Source organism: Dermacentor andersoni, chromosome 1 (assembly GCF_023375885.2).
Source record: "Dermacentor andersoni chromosome 1, qqDerAnde1_hic_scaffold, whole genome shotgun sequence".
Lineage (NCBI taxonomy): Eukaryota > Metazoa > Arthropoda > Arachnida > Ixodida > Ixodidae > Dermacentor > Dermacentor andersoni.
In genome coordinates, this window is record NC_092814.1 from 396,559,538 (window position 1) to 396,581,316 (window position 21,779).

Consider the following 21,779-nt stretch of genomic DNA (forward strand, 5'->3'; position numbering starts at 1 on the left):
ATTTCGTTTTCTGCAGAAGCAACAGTTGGGTCCTCATACATAGAAGCAGAGGATGGTTGCCACATCTCATCATGTTGGGGTGCTCCATAAGCCTCATCATTCGTGCTGACTTCTCCTGCTGTACGTAGTTTCTTTCTGGGCCTTGTGGATGGGGGCGATTTCCTGTTCATGTGTGGCTTCGCTTCCTTACGTATACCGGTGGGAAAATGCAAGTTATGGCGTGTTCTGCGAGTACGGTTCTCTTTGGAACGTCAAGCAAAATGTTGCGACTAAACTCAGCGGTACATTGTTTTTTCAGCCAACATTTCCTTCGTAAAGGGCTTGCTGCAAACGGCAACTTTTTTGGCTCAGCACACGGTCTCTGCTTGGAATGGCGTCTGCCCAGTCTTTTATCGCTTCGGGTCGGAAGGAGCACTAATAAGATTACCTTTTATTTAGAGCTTGCGCAGCCATATTTACAGTTTTTAACAAAACACTTGCGGGCCATCGCTGCAATTTACCGATCACTATTGCCCTGATGCAGCGCTGGCGTAAAATCGCAGTCAGCTTGCTTAAAGAGCTACGACGATGCTGCTGGAGACGGCGCAAGGAACAGTTCATGCCATGCGAACGGCGTGTGTGACACATACGAGCTGCGCAATGTCAGCTCATTGCTATCGCAGCGAGATCTTTGGCGTATGTTTTTGTTTCTTCCAGCGAAGTTTCACCGCTAGGCCGGCCTGACGCTGCGATCAGTGGCCCGGTTCGCTGGACGTGGCTGATAATTTATCTTGGGGCGTTATTCTGGACATTCCGCCATTTTCTTCGATGCGTGACGTAGGCGCGACGCAAACAAAATGGCGCTGGTGGCCCCGTTTTGCTTACGTAACGTGACGCCAACTTGACGTTTCGCCTAAGAAATTGAAATGAAGGCACTGAATATAGCGTTATCGGTAAAGCAAAACAGTTTTCCTCCGCAGTAAAAATAAAGCAGCTATCTCAAAGCGTATGATTATTCCGTCGAAAACGCTCCTCGCTTCCGTCGTCGGCTGCGTACAAGCCATCGTCTGCTTCAATAGCTAGGATGCGTGTCCCCGGAAAATGGAATGAGTCATCGCATGTTGCCGCCAACGCGCTTGTTTTCTTGCTTGAGACAACATACGCGGCCCACCAGTGGTGATGCGCGCAAGTTTTAGGCCACGTTATCGCTATCTCGTGAAACGCAAGTGACTCAGCCCGACTCTGCTGGCTGAGAAACGGCCGAATATCACCGATAGCGTTGCGCGCGCCAGAGACATCCACTAGAGCGACGCAAGCGCCGGCGCTGCCATCTCTTGTTCATTTCGCTGGTTACTCGCACCGAGGGAGGAAACTTCAAGGGAGGGAGGAAACGCCGCCTTGCGTACATTTCTTTTTATAAATTAGAAAGAGGCCGTTGTCATAACTTTTGATTGTGCGAAAAGGCATTAATCTTGATTACAATACAAATGCAGCAGTGAAAAGTGGACAACATTGCCGAAAGTTTGCTATGTTACGAATATTATTTCGTATAAACGCGTTCTTTTAAAAAATGATGGCCCCAAACACAAATGACAACACCACCTGAGAGCGATGCAAATACTATGAGCACGCGTTATGAACAAAAGATTTTCGTGGTGCCAAACGACGGAAAAAATGTGGCGATACGCATTCCTCTCGGCTGCCATTGCATTTGGCTGCCCAATAGCATAATTCGCGCGGCTCGCCTCAGCAAAAATTATGGCGAAAAATCTCAGCAATGGCGGCCCAGCGCAACGTCACGCATCGTCAAAATGACGTTTACGAAACAGCCCTTCCTGTGACGCTCCTCATGAGATATTCCTCCAGCCAATCAGCAAGCTGGCATGGCGCATATCTTGGATCGCCACCACATATTCGCGCAATTGCAGATGCATTGCACTGGCTTCTGCACGCTACCGCTCACATTCTTTTTGAAGCGCTAACATCACAATATATCTGCCAAGGACAAAAAAAATGTATTAGTCCATAAAATTTGCAGCTCCACGTCACGTTTCGTCATCTTGATGAAAACGCACAATGGCATTTCGCAAAACTTCCGTTTGCCGGCACAAATTTTAACGCACGTGAGCTCTCCGCAGCCAATCAGAGAGTATAAACATGGCGGATAATGGCGGCCGTGCAGCCGCCATGCGTGTCGAGAATAGCACCCTTGGTCGCTTATCCCTTGTGCATCGCCTGTCCTGTGCCCCCACCTATATATCTTCCACCGTGACCCGCAGAGAAGACTTGCGACCACCACCGACTGTGTTCGCTGCTTTCGTTGAGCTTTGAGGGTAGCCTGCTTTCCTGAGCACAGCATCGCCCAATATAGTTTTTCCATACACAGTTTTGTTACTACGACCGTGACCGTCACTACTACACGACAGTTTTATCAGGACCTGGATTTTCTTCGATATCGCCACTAAACCGCAGTAGGATTTATATTCCACGAACATACTTTATGTACAAGATAATATGCACTGGGGGCTTGGCAGCGCAACTAGACTAACATAACTTCTCTCAGTACATTTAACAAAGGACCATTTTTCGCCAACCTGTAGAGGGAAGAGCATGCAGTTTAACAAAGTGCTCCGAATGGTGCTGCCGAGCGCAGTGAAGTGCGCGAGATGTCTCTTTGGTCTTACATGCTGCGCGCTGTCGCGCCAAGTGTGACTCGTGCATCAAAAGGATCCTCTGGACACGGCGTAGGTGGCGTTTCACATTGAAGGGTGCAGTGGCGCTGTCAGCGATAACACCAACGGCTCGGCATGTGCGTGTGGTCGGACAGTCAACATCGTTGGCGCTGTGGCAAGATGACCACAGCATGTCGACAGGGAAGCGTTGAAAGTTCAATGAAGTCCGAGGAACACCTGTAAAAGGAAGATAACGTAGTTTAGCATCGTGCTCTGAATTGTACTGCCAGCCGCCATGGTTGCTCAGTGCCTATGGTGTTGGACTGCTGAGCACGATGTCGCGGGATCGAATCCCGGCCACGGGGCAGCCGCATTTGGATGGGGGCGAAATTCGAAAACACCCGTGTGCTTAGATTTAGGTGCACGTTAAAGAACCCCAGGTGGTCGAAATTTCCGGAGTCCTGCACTACGGCGTGCCTCATAATCAGACAGTGGTTTTGGCACTTAAAACCCCATAATTTAATTTTTTTAATGGTACTGCCAAGCACAGTGAACACAGCATGTGCTATGTTCTTGCCCCTCAGTTTGCGTTGTAGACATCACGAAAGTCACTTAGCTCGCTGCCGCGCTGCCTCACACCAGCACTGTGATAGCGACTATCCACGGCCAATGAGTGTGATGTGTGCGTATTTGCCTGTGCGCGCTGGTACCATTACAGTAAAAATTTAGAGCGCCAAAAATACAAAGGACGTAGAAGAAGAAATACACGCACGCGTGATTTGTGCTTCTTCGTCTTTTAGATTATCGGGTTTTATGTGCCAAAACCACTTTCTGATTATGAGGCACGCCGTAGTGGAGGACTCCGGAAACTGCGAACACCTGGGAATCTTTAACGCGCACATAAATCTAAGTAAAAAGTTGTTTTCGCCCCATCGAACTGCGGCCGCCATGGCCGGGATTCGATCCCGCGACCTCGTGCTCAGCAGCCCCACACCATAGCCACTGAGCAACCACGGCGGGTATTCTACGTCCTTCGTGTTTTTAGCGCTCTAAGTTTTTATTATAATCCATTACCAACTAGCCCACCTATTCATCCTTTCGCTTTTACCACGCTTGTTAATTTAGTTCGCAAGCAAGTGTTTACGTGTTTTTAGGGTCGAGAAAGCTACTATCATTACTTAGTATGGCTGTCTGCTAATTTGCTATTGCAATCGATGCTTCACCTTGCAGGCGAAACTGCACCTTTTTGAGTGAGGCGTGATTCGGCGGCGCTGAGCTACATCATGCGCATCCGTTGGCTGGATCAACCACTCACCCTATCGTGTGAATGCGGCTTCAGTTGCAAAACTTGGCTGCCATTGATAACATAGCGATGCCAATATCAAAGCAGTGGGAGCGGCGGAGGGACGAACTGTAGCAGAGGAGGTGCCAGGCTTAACGCTGTGATTGCGACTGCGCAGCAGCACTTGTCGAAGCGTCGGTGGTGGCACTCCGCAGAGCGCTGGCCCCCGTGTTCCCGCTGGCAAAGACCGCACCTGTACATTGAATATAGGGAAAAAACCAAGCTGCGTCTAACGTCAACCAACCGGTGTCGCAACCCAGTGGCTATGATGTTGCACTGCCCAGCTCGAGGTTATATGCTCGATTCCAGCTGTCGAAGCCGCTTCATTGGGGGCAAAGTGCATGCACGTTTGCGCGCTGAAACGCAAGTTAAAGAAGCACAGGTGGTCCAAATTAATCCTGAGTAGTCTACTTCAACGTGCTTCCTGAACTGATTGTTGTTGTGGCATGGTAAACGCCAGAAGAATGGTTTGCTGAGCTGCCTCCCTTGCCTGTGTAACAGGTGTTCAGGCTGCTCGCCTTGACTATACAACCCCAGTATGTATTTCTACCAACAGCCACGCATGAGACGTCTCTAGAATTCAATGAATTTCGAGGTTTTACGTGCAAGAACAATGATTTGATTATCAGGCAAGCCATAATGTTGACCAGCAGGGGATCATTCAAATGCGCCCAATGCCCGGGACACGGCTGGTATTGCATTTCGTTCCCATGGAAATCCGTTCGCCGCTGCCGGGATTTCATCCCGTGACCTAGTGCTTAATAGTGGAACACTATAGCCGTTTAACCGCCGCAGCTAGTGACGTCTTGATGAATGTACGCGTGCGCGACATCTGTGCATATGCCATTCTCAATGATAGTGGTTCACCACCTTTACGCTGCTGCGCACAGCGTAGGTTGTAGGCATGAGGCGAGAAACTGCTTCAGTACTTTTGCGAGATAAGAATGTCATAAAAAAATATGCGGCTCTACACACACTGGGAATCGCTGTAGGCGAAGTTTTCTGTAGTGTTGGCGTTCATCATCATTAGCAGCAGTAGCCTACGTTTATGCTAATGTTCTTGTGCAGAAGCAAGGTACCTGTGGAATCTTCGTAGATATTTTCCAAGGTATTCACGTATGCCTCCAGTACTCCTCGATTACACAATGGATCCATTACTGTTGGTAGCTCTACTGAATCAAATGCCGATCAACGCTGTAGTCACTAAGATACCGCGTCCGATACAAAGGCGCTGATTTGGTGGGCTTCCACTTGCACAGTGTTGCTTTGCCTCTACGGTGCAAAATGTGGTTTCGCCATCTGCCTGCCCTGCGCCAGTTTTCCGCAGGACAAATCAAATATGCATGGTGTTTATGCGCCAGAAGTGCCAGAAAAGTACCGTAACATAATTTATTTAACATTTATTTACTTAGTCCTCAACCTACCGTATGTCCTCAATCACTTCCCGACGCAGCGTATAAAACAGCAGCATTAACAGTGGGGAAATCGAAGGATGGGACAAAGAAAACTTCGTGTAAAAAACAAATACAGGCAAGAACCGATGTGCATTCCTGGGTATGTCCAGGATCACACAGAGCTTTTGCGCACCAATGGATGTTTTGAAATGTAGTCGCCGGCAAGATAACGGGGCCGTTAACGCACTTGTTTTGTGTCAGCCCAAGAGGTTGTTTAATTAATAAAAAAAGCACGCGGAAGTGTCAGCTTTTCGGTAGCAAACATATTTGCAATGAACACGCAATCCACCTAGCTACCCATGCACAGCCAGTTACGAGAGAATGAGTTCATTTTCAGTGTCGCGACTACCAAAGTTCAAAAGGGATTTCAAGACATAAAAGTATTGTCACAGGGTCCCTTCAAAACATTGCATGGGGCAATATTCTTAATGGGCAGCATGCCCACAGCGTACCAGTACTCATGTTGATTCGTTCTCGACAATACATATAGTTGCCTAGGGGTTAGGATAACAGAAGGTCACGGACCACCTGACAGAGGTCCTGCGCCCGCTTGGCGATAGGGTAGCATCACTTTTGTATTAAAAAAAAAAAACAGAACAATTCACTCTATATAATAGCAGGCAAAGCAAACTTACATCGTATAAATAACCAAGATTCATTTGTAAGGGTAAAAATAAAGAAAGAAAAAATGGTTTATATTATTGCTGGTGTTCTAACTCAAAGTAGCAGCTATAAATTCTTTAATGTAAACCGCAAAAAAAAAACGAAAACAATAAGGCAACGATAACTGTGTGTGGCAGACACAGGCAAGCAAAAAAAAACCAACTTAAGAAAGTCACTTATATACAATTTACGGCATAACGTACAAATCAAGCCAGGTAGCAATATAAAGAAATGGACTGCATTCAGCCAGCAGCGCACTTGTTACGTGCGAATATTCAATTTACAGCAATGTGAAACGGAAGAGCCACAATAGTTTAAATTTAAAGCTTTGACCTGTTATGAACTTTCACCAGTTCAATTAAATTAGTATTTACATATATTAATTATTTCATAATCAAGTCCCTGTTTCCCAACATTTGTACGCGCTCTTTCTACAACTTCTATGTTTGCGCAGAATGGGACTAGTGCTAACATTAGCTAAAGAGCGATGAAGCGATTGGAGTCTATCATTACTTGCGCAAAAATGTACAAAGACAGTTAGACATCGCAAAAGACTGGAATATTATGATTCATTAAAAATCACCATATATGAGTCTGTTGCCCTGTGGTGTATATTGAGCCTACTGCTCTTCTTTGTAACGAAGCTAATTTATTGCTATAATTATTTCCTGTTCCCCAAACAAGGAAACTAGCAAAAACGAGAATGAATGGTCAAAAATATAATTGTTTCATTATTCTAGACGGCATAAAGCTCAGCCGGCTATTGAACACGCCGATATACCTAGACACCTCCACTCGAATGGTATTCACATGATGAAAGCTGTGTCAGTTGGACTGAAAGGTAACCCGTAAGAAGGAATGATATTCTACAAGTTCAGTGAAAGATTCACCCTAGTTTCGTTGCACATCGTAATCTATTCCCTCGTTTATCTTGCAAAAAAGCATTAACTTTTTCATCTTTGCATTTATGCTTAGTTTTTCTTTCATACCCACATGTTAAACTGCTAGAGTGCCATATATTGAGAAAAAAGTGAGAAAAATTATTGCTGCCTTATTTCGCTTAACACACCAGTTGTAAACCATTGTTCAAGAATTAATTGCTTAGTTGAGAAATATATGAGAAACGGGTATGCCACCATTTGGAAACATTATATCATCATGTAGTGCGATTCCATGCTCATCACTGTCACTAGGTATGCGCTGAATGTATACAAATGGCCATTTGTAGGAAACTCGAGCATTCAACCATAACAACTTATGAAGAACCAATTCCGTTTGCTCTTGAATAATGCATTTACCATGCTTTCAGAAGTTTTTCATTTGTGCCACTCAGCTGCACTACGTGCTACGGGTGACCTTGCGGTATACACGTGGAGTATGATGGCTGGATTATTTATTGATTTCTTGTGCGGACGCTGCACTCGATTCCAAATCGGCCCTCGAATAAGTGGTGCGCACTCTTCGCATTCTTCGGGGTCGGCCCACGAAAGCGATCATACAGCCACTCCAAATAGTGGTAGGCTCCTAGACAATGCTAAATACACTAAATAAATGAGCACTCCATTGCTTCATAGAATAGTGAGTCAAGTTGGAACGTTTAAGAAGTCCGAACGTTAAACCACTAACGTTACGTTTTAGCAAGTGGTCACAAAAACAAATTTCAATGCCCAGTTTTTGTGTGAGAAGCTACGCCTTTAAAAAAGTATGTACATGTATTTCTGGTTGCTGCCATCTCATACAACATCCCAGAATTCCTGTAGCTAAGCGACAGCGAGAAATACAAAAAGTACGGTACTTACGACATCTGACAAAAGAAGGCCGAAAGTTATGTACTATCGCACCATGTTTCCGCACAGTCACGAACATGAATTTGAATGAGTCACGTGCCTGAAATGCCAAGACATTCCATTGTTCATCATCCGTCCACTTTAATTGCTTGTTTTGCACGTAATTTTCTCTTTCATGCAGCTAGGACAGACGTAAATATTGTTACAAAAATAAAACTTAAAACAATACAGCGAAAGCTGCTGCTACTGCCTTAATGGAAAATTGGCACGCGCTGCTAGAACGCCTGAACTAGCAACATTGAAAATAATTGACGGTCACTTTAGCACGCGTCGAAGAGTGTGAAGGCGAAAGCCTGAGCGCTCAGGAGACATCCATTAAATTACTTGACATTCTCATTCGAATGCGTTGTTACTTACTACTTGTTTTCTCCAACTGAGGGTCGTAGGTTGATGTGCCTAAATTAGAGCAACCTACTTTGCCTTAATCAACTTCACCCTAATAACACCGAAGGTCCTGGGTTTTAGTCTCACCAAAGGTCATGGGTTCACGTGTCTTAATCAATATAATATTAAAACCTGTGCCTTCTTTGGCATGATTAGCGGCATCAATGTGGCAGCGATGTGGAAGAAGTGATGTGAAACGCGCGATATTCTCTGTGCCTCACAACGCGACCTTGAAAAATAGAGATCTAAGGCTTTCGCCTTAAAATTAGTACATTACCAGATGGCCACTCGGCACGTTACTAAAACCAGATTTTTTCAATGCTTTTTCTTGTCACGAAACTCCGGCCAAAGTTTCATATAGGGACAGCGCGTGGCAGCAGTGGCGCAGCTGTCGAGAATGGGGCACAAAACGGCCGCGCGAGCCGTTCGCAGCGGCTCTTTTTCGGCAAACAGGTTGACATTATTCAGTATTTGTGCTTTCTGCAGGCTGATATTTGTGCGTATTATGGACACTGCTTAACCCATTATTCAGGATTCGATAAATGTAAATATTTAAACCAAGTGTTTTAGATAAACAACGACGTTTCTAGACCGCTTCGGTTCCTTCTTGAGGCTGCGAGTGCGGGCGAAGTGCAGCGTGGCTTTTTAAACCCACGTGTGGACAACCGCTAGGTCAATGAACGCACGCCATGGGAGTAAGACCAGGGAAGGATCCCCCGGGAGCGATGAACATTCTCGTGTGTTTGCTGAATGTGCCACGACTGAAGAAGCAGTCTCCTGCGCGGATTTGGCTCGGTTTCTAGCACAATAGCCTTGTTGAAGACAATCTTGTGGTCAAGCGCTTTGCAGCGTTCAGCGGCCGCGCACCGTTGACTGTAGATGTATATCAAAGCAGTTGAACGAGACGTTCTGCAAGTGTACCAAAACCGAGCACTTTCCTGCTGTAATTTGTTCACCAGCGAAATGAAAGTATTAGATACCTTCCTATCGCAACGGCATCGTCGTTAAGCCTGTTGACATAGTCGATGCCGTTGTCATAATGAACAAGTCCGGTTATGCCGCAGGGGCCCACAGACAGCTAGCAGACGCGACGTTTTATAAACGCCTTGACACAGAACTCACTGAGCAATACAGATCTCTGATAAATAGCACGGTGCTAGATCTCGTCAAGAATAAAAAATGCGTCACAATGCAATTCATCTCTCATTCCACTAAGTCCTGCTGTAGGTATTTGTTACTATTTACCTAAAATACATAAGAACAGCCCTGGTCGTCCCGTCAGTTCTGGTATAGGTACAGTCACAGAAAATTTGTCCAGCTACGCCGATTCTCTCTTTAGTAATACCCCAGCTACATTTCCTTCGTACGTAAAGGACACTACCGGCTTTTGGTCAGATATAATTGTCCTTAATATTCCTCAACGCTCTCTTTTGGTCATTCCGCATGCATTGAAGGGTCGCAGCCGAAGCCGGCCGACGGAGGGGCCTAGCGTCTGGGAGGATGACACAGTGAGGTTGGTGGAGACACGTCACCCTCGTGAGAAAGTCTGGCCAAAGTTGCGTTTATTCGGTTTAAATAGCATTTTAAGGACAGGTTAAAACATGTCATTGGCTATTACAAAGGTGACGTGATCACATTTCATTGGTAGTACACAGATGGCATGATCACACTTCATTGGCATATTGAATTCATACAAGGCACAGACGTGGGGGTTGTGGCTAGATAACGATAGTAGCGAGTACCACTTATGACACCAGAGGACAGCACGGCACAACATTCCCTCCCCCGGGAGAATTGTTTCTTCCTTATAAAATTTATATTTAGCTCAAGTATCAGTGAACTTAGTGAACGATACAATGAAAGATATACACTTTTGTTATTTGATGTACAGAATGTAACAATGTGTTATTTCAGCAGGAAAACAGGATTATTCGGCTAAGATGTATCCAGCGGGTATGCGCAGCATAACACAATAAGAGTACAACAGATAATGAAAAATAAAGTACTAAATAAATTGCAACTCGCAGCAATATTAAAACTGTGCACATCACACGTGTCCACCGCGGCTGCACTGCGAGGCCTCAAAGCAGTAGAACTTCAGAAGATGACACAGGCTGTAGCAGTCTATATCACATAGTCACGAGGCCAGGTCGGAGGTTTTCGCATCCCTGTGGTCGGCGTGCTTCCGGCAGTAGTACTCGGAGAGCTGTGACCACAAGTAGCCGATTTTGATGTCGCGCTCCCACCATTTCCCTCCCCCATGTTGATACAGTGTACGTCACCATGTTCTGAGGAGTTCTGATCCTGGGTAACATCTAACTCTCCTTCTGAATCGCGGAATGCTTTCGCCTGTGTGGAATCTGTCTGAACAGAACGCCTAGCCATCTGCATACCTGTAGTTCAAGCATTGAAATGATTAACTAAGCCAACATAAGAGTATAAGTGATCTCTGTCTGGTACCATCTAATAGCCATCTCTCGCAGGATGAAATCTCAAATTAGGGATACGCGTTAGCTTTGATGCATTCCCTTTACTTCGATCGCTTAGCAGAACTGTAGAAGGAGAAAACTTTTCCTAAACTTTAAGTGACTTACTGCATCTGAACGACCGTCTCTTACGAAATTTTACAACCCGCCGTGGTTGCTCAGTGGCTATGGTGTTGGGCTACTGAACACGAGGTCGGGGATCGAATCCCGGCCACGGCGGCCGCATTCAGATGGTGGCGAAATGCGAAAACTCCCGTGTACTTAGATTTAGGTGCACGTTAAAGAACCGCAGGTGGTCGAAATTTCCGGAGTCTTCCACTACGGCGTGCTGCATAATCAGAAAGTGGTTTTGGCACGTAAAACCCCATAAATGTTTTACGAAATTTTGCGTTCATCGTATCGCCTACTTTCATTCGAGTCGGCTTGGCCCCTCTACGCTCATCCACATACAACTTAGCCTGCTGCTGCTTTTCGCTCACCTTTTATCCGACTTCTACCGGAGGCTTCTTGCGGACCACCATGAGTCGTCCGATGACGTCGTCGTACTCCATTTGGCGTAGCTCGTTGGCGACCTGCTGCCGGAAAGCGAGGGATAGGCACCGCAGGATGGCGAACACTGGTGCTATGTCTTGCCGCCGCCTGCTCCTGCAGATGTAGTCCTTAAAGAGCCCAACCTCACCATGACAGAGATGTTCGTACTCCAATGGTACGCCTGCAGATAGTTGTGAAGAAAAATGTGACGTAAATCGACAAGTGCTGCCGTCAATCTCAAGCCTAAGTTGCTGGATAGCGTGGAGGCCCAAAAATGAAGTCCGATTCGGAGTCGCGTAGAATGTGATGTTGGCTTTTCCTTGGTGTCGAGCATCTGTTTGAAAACAGCAAAGGATCTCGACGCGTCGTTTGGAGAAGTTTTGTAATTGAACCGAAGTTTGCGTAAGTTGATACTTCTAGTCGAAGAATTGCTTGAAGTACTCCTTTGTCTTGAGAGACACTATACCTCTCGTATCCACTAGAAGAGACATGTTTGTCTTAGCCAACGACCACGGGAACGTTTATGTCCCTCGTGCTTTGAAGGGAAGTATTCATGGAGAGAACCCATGCCGTTTGGACGCCTTCCATTTGCATTAAAGCAACATTTTCAACTGGTGGCGTGCCTTATTTAATCTTCCGACAAACGGTAGCTAGGGGTGCGATCTTGTACGCGTTCCAAAATAGAACGGAGGCGGTCCGTTCCATCGAGCCGCACACGATTGGTCAATTTGAACCGCGACGAATGCCATGACGTCAATTGTCACGTGAGCCGTGACGTCTTGCTGCTCATAATCATTCCGTGTCGCCTGCTAACGGACGAACGCCACGGAACGGACGGAGAGTCCGTCCGGAGCGATAGAACGGATTAGAACGGCTACCAGACGGCTTGGATTGGATTAGAACGTAAGTACTTGGAACAGTTAGCATCTTTCGTATCCGGTTCAATCCGATTCCGCGCTCCCAACAGTTGGAGAACATGGCGTTTTTCTCTGCCGTGCCTTTTCGTGTCGCCTGTGCGGCTGCTGCAGTCGCGCAGAGACGACGACCCGAGGTAGATGATGCATTTGAAGAGTTGACGGAAGAGGAGTTCCGGCAGTATTTTCGTCTGTCCAAACGAACAGTGCGTAGCTTGTGCGACGAGCTTCACCCTATCATTGGATGCCAGCGAGCAGGGTCCTTTCCACAGAAAGGAAAGTGTTGTGCGCGCTGCGATTCTTCGGCACCGGAAGCTTCCAGAGGAGCGTTGGTCGCGAGGAACACGTAGGCATGGCACAGTCGGCCGTGAGCAGCACCATTCACGAGGTGACGGAGGCTATCATTTCCGTGTCTGCCCGGCGAAAGTTGGGACTCAGCCCGGCCGACACGGCGAGCTTCATGTCGAGGAAGGGTTATTACGCCCTAAACGTCATGGTCGTAAGTACCGTTGGAATGTTTTACTTCAAACTGTGGTTGCCATTTTTACTCGCCCATAGTTGCAATTGTTCAGTTTAATGCCCAAGCTGGCATAACAAGTAATGTAACGATTAAAAGAGGACATGCGGGGAACTGTTTACGAGCTCGTTGAAATCTGACATGGGAGTAATGATGAGTGCCATGTGTTGTGCATAGTCAGTCTGCCGTTCGAAAATTGTTTGAAATGGGCAGCAGTCGTAGCAGAAATGGATACACTGTAGGGAAGACACGATGGAAGCATTTTGAACACGGAAGTACTTACAACCATTGCATGGGCTGGCTTTGGCTCGTATGGGGGTTCTTGCGCAATATCGGGCCTCGAGTTTTCATTTAGCTATCAATTAGTGCGAACCATAGGCGTCCACACAAGGGGTGGTGGTGCATTGCCCCCCCCCCCCCAATTGCAAGACCCTGTGCTATGGCTGAAACAGTCTGCTACTTGTACCAGCGTGCGTGTATTCTTTTGTGCATATGAATGGCAAAACGTATTTCGAGCATATCTGCAGCGCTATCTTGTATTGCTCCCCATTGCAGGTGTGCAACGCGGAACTTCGCATTCTTGTTGTGGACCCCCGGTTCCCTGGTTCGTGCCATGACTCTTGGGTGTGGCAGCATAACCCACTGCGTGCACGCCTAGCCGCGCAACTGCAGCCTGGCGAGTATCTGCTTGGTTAGTATTCGTAATGCGTACCCCTAACTAGGGCAGAGCACTCAGCTGTCACTTTCTGTAATAGGAGACTCAGGATATCCTCTCGAGCCATGGCTGCTTGTTCCAGTACCTGGCAGCCATGCCGGCACCACCTCTGAAGGCCACTACAACCAGGAGCACGCATCCATGCGCAATGTTGTGGAGAGATGTATCGGGGTGTTGAAAAGCAAGTTCCGCTGCTTGCAGCGCTTTCGGACACTGCTATACAGCCCCGATAGAGCAGCGCGAATCATTTATGCATGCGTTGCTCTCCATAACATTGCCTTGGACGCGGGCGACTGGACATTGGACGATTATGGTGGGGAAGTGCCACCAGCTGAGGAGCCAGGAGACATCCAGGTGCTGGCACCACACGACGTGTTCCTCAGAGGAAGGCAGCAGCGCAGCGCCGTTGTCAACCTTTTCTGAAGGACACAGAAATGGTGAGTTTTCATAATACATAATTTATTTATACAAAGTGCCGTGCCCTTAGGCTATCACAGGGCTGTGTTTGTACAGCGGAAAATACATTAAAAATTTTGTATACGCAACAAGTGCACCTCCATACGGATGTTCAATGTTCCAAATCCACACATCCGACAGATTATGATAATTTAAACACAAACGAAGTACACTTCGTTTCGCCAAAAACGAAAAATTATAGACCGATCAGCTTACTGTCAGTTGCCTACAAACTATTTACTAAGGTAATTGCAAATAGAATCAGGAGCACCTTAGACTTCCGTCAACCAAAGGACCAGGCAGGATTCCGTAAAGGCTACTCAACAATAGGCCATATTCACACAATCAATCAGGTGATAGAAAAATGTGCGGAATATAACCAACCTTTATATATAGCTTTCATTGATTACGAGAAAGCGTTTGATTCAGTCGAAACCTCAGCAGTCATGGAGGCACTACGGAATCAGGGTGTAGACGAGCTGTATGTAAAAATACTGAAAGACATCTATAGCGGCTCCGCAGCCACCGTAGTCCTCCATAAAGAAAGCAACAAAATCCCAATAAAGAAAGGCGTCAGGCAGGGAGATACGATCTCTCGATGCTATTCACAGCGTGTTTACAGGAGGTATTCAGAGACCTGGATTGGGAAGAATTGGGGATAAGAGTTAATGGAGAATACCTTAGCAACTTGCGATTCGCTGATGATATTGCCTTGCTTAGTAACTCAGGGGACCAACTGCAATGCATGCGCACTGACCTGGAGAGGCAAAGCCGAAGGGTGGGACTAAAAATTAATGTGCAGAAAACTAAAGTAATGTTTAACAGTCTCGGAAGGGAACAGCAGTTTACGATAGGTAGTGAGGCACTGGAAGTGGTAAGGGAATACATGTACTTAGGACAGGTAGTGACTACGGATCCGGATCATGAGACTGAAATAATCAGAAGAATAAGAATGGGCTGGGGTGCGTTTGGCAGGCATTCTCAGATCACGAACAGCAGGTTGCCATTATCCCTCAAGAGAAGAGTTTATAACAGCTGTGTCTTATCAGTACTCATGTACGGGGCAAAAACCTGGAGGATTACGAAAAGAGTTCTACTTAAATTGAGGACGACGCAACGAGCTATAGAAAGAAGAATGATAGGTGTAACGTTAAGGGATAAGAAAAGAGTAGATTGGGTGAGGGAACAAATGCGAGTTAATGATATCTTAGTTGAAATCAAGAAAAAGAAAAGGGCATGGGCAGGACACGTAATGAGGAGGGAAGATAACCGATGGTCATTAAGAGTTACGGAATGGAGTCCAAGGGAAGGAAAGCGTAGCAGAGGGCGGTAGAAAGTTAGATGGGCGGATGAGATTAAGAAGTTTGCAGGGACAACATGGCCACAATTAGTACATGACCGGGATAGTTGGAGAACTATGGGAGGCCTTTGCCCTGCAGTGGGCATAACCAGGCTCATGATGATGATGATGATGAATGCGGATTCAAACACAAACAAAATGTAACGCCGAGTGTAGTGACAGCATTACACTCGTCACATCATGTCCAAATGGGTAGATGTAAATTAACGTAAAAGCGCAAAAAATAGATAGGTCAACTTTATCACACTCTATGATGACAAGTACATCACAAACCTTTTAGTACAACGTGCTTCAGGCAGCAAAGCATGTGACAACATTGCAACCTCAGCATCACACAATTCGTTTTCACCACGGCATGTAAAACTTGCAGTTACATTTACGTGACCTTGCAAGAAAGTATGACTATCCCAGGTATGTCCATTCCCTTGTCAGTGTTATGAGTCACTGACTAGAAGCATTCATTTCTCGGCAGCAATTGTAGTGCGATGCTAAACAACGGGTGAATCATAATTGTAAAAAGGTGAGTGCACTTGCCAGCTGTGATGAAACATGTTACATAAAACATGAATAATTGGCTCTACAATCTCACAGTACCCAGAAAGTGTCACGCGTGAAAGTTATTCTTGCAATGACTCCCTTGGAACGAAGACTAGAGGAAACCAATCACTGGTGTGGTGCAATGATGATGGTCATTTTCATTTGTGAAACTATGCAACTTAAAGAGTGACTAGTTTGGTGCTTTGAAAAAAAGACGACATTGTAGTCGTTGCACCTTAGCCTCACTGTGCCGGAATGAAAATATCACAGTGCAAACACTATGCGGTAACGCTTCATAATGAGTGCAGTAAGCTACAACACAGTGAGGCAATATAAATATCGCAGTACAAAACCCATACGCAGAAATCGACAACTATTTGTAACGATTCCAGTGTGAATGACTAGGCGCCTTCGAAATGTGCAAATAAAAAAAGCACGCTGGCATTGCAGCTGGATAAGCATAAATAGAAAGAGGCAAATACAACAGAACAAAAATGGGTGCGCGCATTGCACCTCTCAACCAAAAAATCCTCCTCTATTACTCAAAGGAAACTGAAACAATAAATAAACAAAACAAACGGAACTGGTGAAACAAATGAATAAAATGATAAATTAATTCCTCTCTTGCTGCAGGTGAGCAGCGATGTCTTGCGCTATGGCGCGCACCTGCTCCAGGATCCCCTCCTGGGCTGCTGCCGTCCGCTCTGCCGCGACAGCGAGGCGGGTTGTGGAGGCCTCGATTCTGCGCAGCACCTGGAATGAATAATCATGGCGGAACTGTTCGCATCAGTTGCTGATTACTCGCAACCAGCTCACGGCTGCAAGCTGCTGTTGTGAAGAATTGCAACGTGCACAACGATTCCCTCTCTGCTGAAGAGCCACTGGCCTGATGGCATCCTTTGGCAGTGTCAAGCGGCGTACAAGCTATACCCTCTTCGTTTGGATAGACAAAGACCTGCTGGAACTACTCTTCCATCATCTATTCTAATGCATCTCTCACCACCAAACAGCCCTTTTCAGGGCTAACCAACCTTTCGTCCGGCGGCTGATCGTTGGCAAGACACGTTACCGAGCCCTCTATACAACGCATATTTCTTGTTTGCATCCCAAGCTGATTTGTTTTTCAGAGTCATGATTTACTTATAACAAAGCATAAATAATATTTATGTCCTTCATGTAAAATGACACCAAAGGGCCTACCAACCTGCAGCACCTCGTCGCCCTGTTCCAGGCTGCGGGCGCACTGCGACGACATCGTCGTCAGGGTATCCACCCGTCGCGGTCGCTGTCGACGTGGTGGCCGAACAGGGCGCTGCAACACTGAAAGCATACAGCATTTTCTACAGTTGCACTGCATTTTATGGTACGAATGAAAGTGGCTATGGTCATGTTATGGCTTATTGGGCTAGTTCAATAAAATACAAGAGCTCATTTTATTTAACAGCTTGAGGATCAATAACTTACCAGGTGCAGCGGCCACCCTTTCGGCAGGCGACGCGCCGCGCGGTGGATCCTCTGCCGCTGTAGAGTAAACACATTAAATGTTTACCAACTGCACACACACTTGGCGATAATTAAAACACTAATTCCTCTGATGCTTACGTGTCGCTGTGCTCACGCCCGCAGCCTCGTCTTGGACGACGACTTCCATAGCGCAGGTGGGGAGGTCAGCCTGCTGGAAAATGTCATAAGCGTGGCTATTCGTTACAATGACTATGTTACAAGTTTTCGTACTAATTTGCGAAAATATTGTGCAATTATTGAGTGCTTAATGATCCCATGTGTTACCGTCCTCGTGCACTTCCGTGAAGGCATTCTAATTCTGTGTTAATCACTTAACCCCCCTTTTCCCGAAAACGCAGCCAACTGAGATTCTAGTTGATTAACCTACCTGCTTTTCCATTCCCTCCTACGCTATTTTCCTGTTCACCAATGGTGTCGCGTTCTGCTAAAGGTACCACTTACAGATAATGACAAACTGTAAACCGGCACCATTCAGGAACCCATGATATTACGGCGGCAGTGTGCTTACCTCTTGGTAGGGGAGGTCGGTCACGCCGTGGAGGCGGACCGTCCCGGTGAGCTGCAGCACTCGGCCATGAAAGCCACGTAGCCGCCCCCCTCCTGTGCTTCTGAAAATACACGCCAATGTCGAAGGACAAATCGCCCAGGCCATTGGACGGTCACTCACCTTTGTTCTTGAGTAATTGCGGCAGCGTTGCGGTGGGCCTCGAACACTCTTCCCACTGCTCGGTCGCGACGGGTCCTTGCGTGTTCAGCTGGTCGGCTAACTGCTGCCACAGCCGTCGGCGGTCGCCAGCAGTGAAGCGCGGCCCCAGCTCGCTGGATCTTATAGCCAGCTGGGGATGCTGTTGCATGAAGGCGACCGCCGTCTCCTTCTGCGCCTCCGACACGCGCGGCCCCTTCGCCGGTGCTTCGACGTTAAGCGCCATGGCTTCAACTGAACGACTAAACCAACCGCTTCAAAATTCGCGCCGTGTGCTTGAAACGGGGTGGTAGCTAGCGCCATCACTAAACGTTTCGCAAAACTGCGACACCACCTAGCGCCATTTGAAGACATTAACCGCAATATTTTGTTTCAGTCGTTTTGCATTCCAAATTGAATCTTTGAAAAGCAACACCAACATATTTTGTTACTCACTCATAATAGCAAAATATTTCTCAACATGTTGCAAACGCTTCTCAATATATTATACGGTCCCCAAGCAGACGTCAAAAGCGTGACGCAGGCTTCCACTTCGCTCATTGGCTGTTTGCTTCCTCTCGTTCTCGCGAACACTGCGGACCGCCTATTTCGTGACGTTTAGAACGGAGGCGGTCCGTTCTATTTTGGAACGCGTACAAGATCGCGCCCTAGGTGTCGTTTGATGAAGCAAAAGTGCCAATTTTTGTTCCTGGCCCGACAATTTTTTGAAGACACCAAGTGCCCCAAGCTGCCAAACCGGTAACATGGACAAATTTGATCCGTAGAACACGAACGATTTTTATTCGGCCAATTGTCCTTTGTTCCAACGCCGTCCTACTGACGTGTCGGGCAGATGTGTGAGCACGCGCGGCCATCTTGAGCACGCCGTACCGTCCAGCCGGGCGGGAGGCCGTGGCCACCCTGACCCGAACGCCGCGCCGCCGAACCACCATCTTGCTCCGAACCAACGCGCTGAACGCTATCACCGCCACCGAAAGCTTGGCGCGGAACGGGGTCGTCGAGCGCTTGGTTGGCTTTCTGCATCGCCTCCAGCTCTCCGACCTATTTCTTCTACCTCATCCAAAGTCAGGTGTTCGCCATGCGACAGAAACTTCCTTCGACCATGTGGATTGGTGACTCCGGTCGTTGTACGTGACGCGGAATTCACAAGCAAAAGATTTCCCTTTGAGGGGCATAACATATTCCAAGAAACTCTCACCGTACAATTGCTTGCGGCTGGTGAACAGATGTCGCTCCGCCAACACATTTGTAGTTTCCGAGAAGAGCCAATCCAGAGTTTCCTGATATTTTCGTATAGACTTGCAGTAGCCGTTGCTTCCGTCGTTTCCGCAGTAGGCGTCGAAATTGCATTTTGTCCCCCCGTTGCTTTTGTAGTTGCTAATTGTGCTTCAGGTTGTTCTTCTACTGCGAAGTATTTCAAATGGCCTTCCATGCCCAAGTTGCTGGTCCTCCCATCCACTCCCACCGGCCACCTGCAGGTGTTTCTGTAATCTTCTTTCCATCGCAGCCAGGGAATCGGCAGCGTACCCAGTAAATCGAGGAAGGGAGGCAGGTATGGGAAGAGAGACGTCACGCTTGAGCTTCTAAGCATAAAGTAGGGTTGAAGAAGCCGCCGAAAGAAGGCAATCCGGCGTCACCGAAGATGGCTGTCGACAATAAAGGAAGGCTTAGGCCGACGCCAACCGGAGCTTTCGAAGGGACTTCGGAGGGATGCATACAAATAGTAAATGAAATGATGGAAATAGGTAAAGTTGTCACTTACGACAGATGAGGCATGGCAGGGTCTTTTGCGTAGTCGTCGTCCCCAATCTCTAGCGTCAAGGTTCTTCTGCGCAGTTCTCGTCGCCATTCTGTAGAGTGCAACCGAAGCCGGCCGAATTTGGGGCCTAGGGTCTGGGTGGACGACGCAGTGAGGTTGGGGGAGACGCTTCGTCCGGTTGAGAGGATGTGGCCAAAGTGGCGTTCATTCGGCTTAAATAAAATTTCAAGGGAAGGTTACATCATGTCATTGGCTATTACACATGTGGCGTGATCACGCTTCATTGGTGGTACACAGGTGGCGTTATCACAACTCATTAAAATTTAAATTCATACAAACGCGCAGACGTGGACTTCGTGGCTCCATCACGTGGACATGGCAGATAATGGTAGCAAGTGCTCTTATAACACCAGAGGATAGCACAACACAACAATCATGACAGTCGTCAACTCCTGCGCAGCAGCATTACTCCAGAAACTAATCGATAACATTGGCCACGTTCTAATACTTATTTTAGAGATAGAAAACTTCGAATTTGAGCATCAACACGATATTCCAGTTAGTGGAATGTCAATGGTTACGTTGATTGACCCCAGCTGCACCAATATATTTATGGGTCCGCTCCAAAATAATTTTTTCCCTAACCCGGGCGCTAAAACCTTTTTATCACAAATGGTACATTGACGATATTTTTGTAATTGCCTCGCATGGTGAGAAGGATATGCATTACTTCATATCTGACTTTAACGATGCCCATCCATACATATATTCGCAGGCGTATTCTTCATCTACTATTGACTTCCTTGATGTCACTGTTTCAGAGCAAGATAAAATATCTACTGCCCTATACAAAAGCCGACAGAGCGATATTGATATTAGCACTTTTATAGTAGCCACATTAAGTATTGCAAGAATAGCATTGCTTAGAGTCAGGCCTTACGTTTCAAAAGAGTCTGTTCTGAACAATCCTTGCTTCAAAAACAAATTTCCGAACGCTTAAAACGCATTAGTGAAACAAAAAATTGTAGGACGCTTAAGCTTCGCCTTCAAGAGTGGAACGCGACAGCTTCCCGTCGACCCGCCAAGGGGTGTAAGACAATGCACTACGGCGCAGCGATCACTTACGAGGCGCCCCGCATCGGACTTTGCGCCCACCTATCACGCGCTGAGCGTCGAGCAACGCAGCGTTCGGCGCGGCAACGAAACGTGCGCCTGAGCAAACGGAACGAACCAAAGAACTCGGTGTCTCGGAGGGGGAAACGATCTACGCCAGCCAAACGTCGTTATCGGCACGGGCAGAGAGATAGGTAGATAGTAATCTAAAGAAAGGAACGGCGCTTGATTCTGCAACCCGTGTGGGAGCACGGCGAAGCGTCGTCAGGGAAGAGGGAGTCGGGGCCGCGACGCGCCTGGCACCGGTCCGCGCACAGCCCCAATGCGCGCGTGGCGCGCCATCTGTCGGGGCAGCGCCGTACATTGAAAGGAGGGGGTCTTCTGTGTTTGTCGCGAGATGGCTCTGCGTGTGCGGCAAGCACAGAAGAAATGTATCGGAAACGTACTTCGCTACTCGTGTAAATGCGACTTCTGTAAGTTACATGCTCATAATTACCGATATACACCGCAGTATAACTTTCTACGGCACGTTTCTAAGGCAACCCCGCATTCACTAGTAGCGCTTTTGTACCGCTTTCAAGCATCGAACTCGTGGCTGAGTGGTAGCGTTTCCGTCTCACACTCCGGAGACCCTGGTTCGATTCCCACCCAGTCCATCTTGGAAGTTGCTTTTTATTTATGATGTGCCTGCCGTGATTTATCGCTCACGGCCAACGCCGCGGACGCCGACGACACCGGCTTTTCTGCGACACAAGCTCCTTAACGCTATCGCGTTGAAATTGTGCACCCCAACTAATTGACCAGATAATAAAACGCGCGGCCG

The 21,779-nt window shown here is 47.2% G+C and overlaps 1 protein-coding gene across 2 annotated transcripts; it reads left to right on the top strand.

The window, feature by feature from the left end:
- Positions 1 to 12,576: 12,576 nt before the first annotated feature.
- Positions 12,577 to 17,027, top strand: LOC126518697 (putative nuclease HARBI1). 2 transcript variants are annotated; one of them, XM_055064914.2, is made up of 4 exons: positions 12,577 to 12,771; positions 13,345 to 13,480; positions 13,545 to 13,941; positions 16,491 to 17,027. In XM_055064914.2, the coding sequence occupies exons 1-3, from the start codon at positions 12,625 to 12,627 to the stop codon at positions 13,925 to 13,927; spliced, it is 666 nt and encodes a 221-aa protein (XP_054920889.2). In that variant the 5' UTR covers positions 12,577 to 12,624; the 3' UTR covers positions 13,928 to 13,941; positions 16,491 to 17,027. The 2 variants fall into 2 exon arrangements, with proteins under 2 accessions (XP_054920889.2, XP_072142088.1); XM_072285987.1 differs by having other exon boundaries at positions 13,548 to 13,941.
- The last annotated feature ends 4,752 nt before the right edge of the window (positions 17,028 to 21,779 follow it).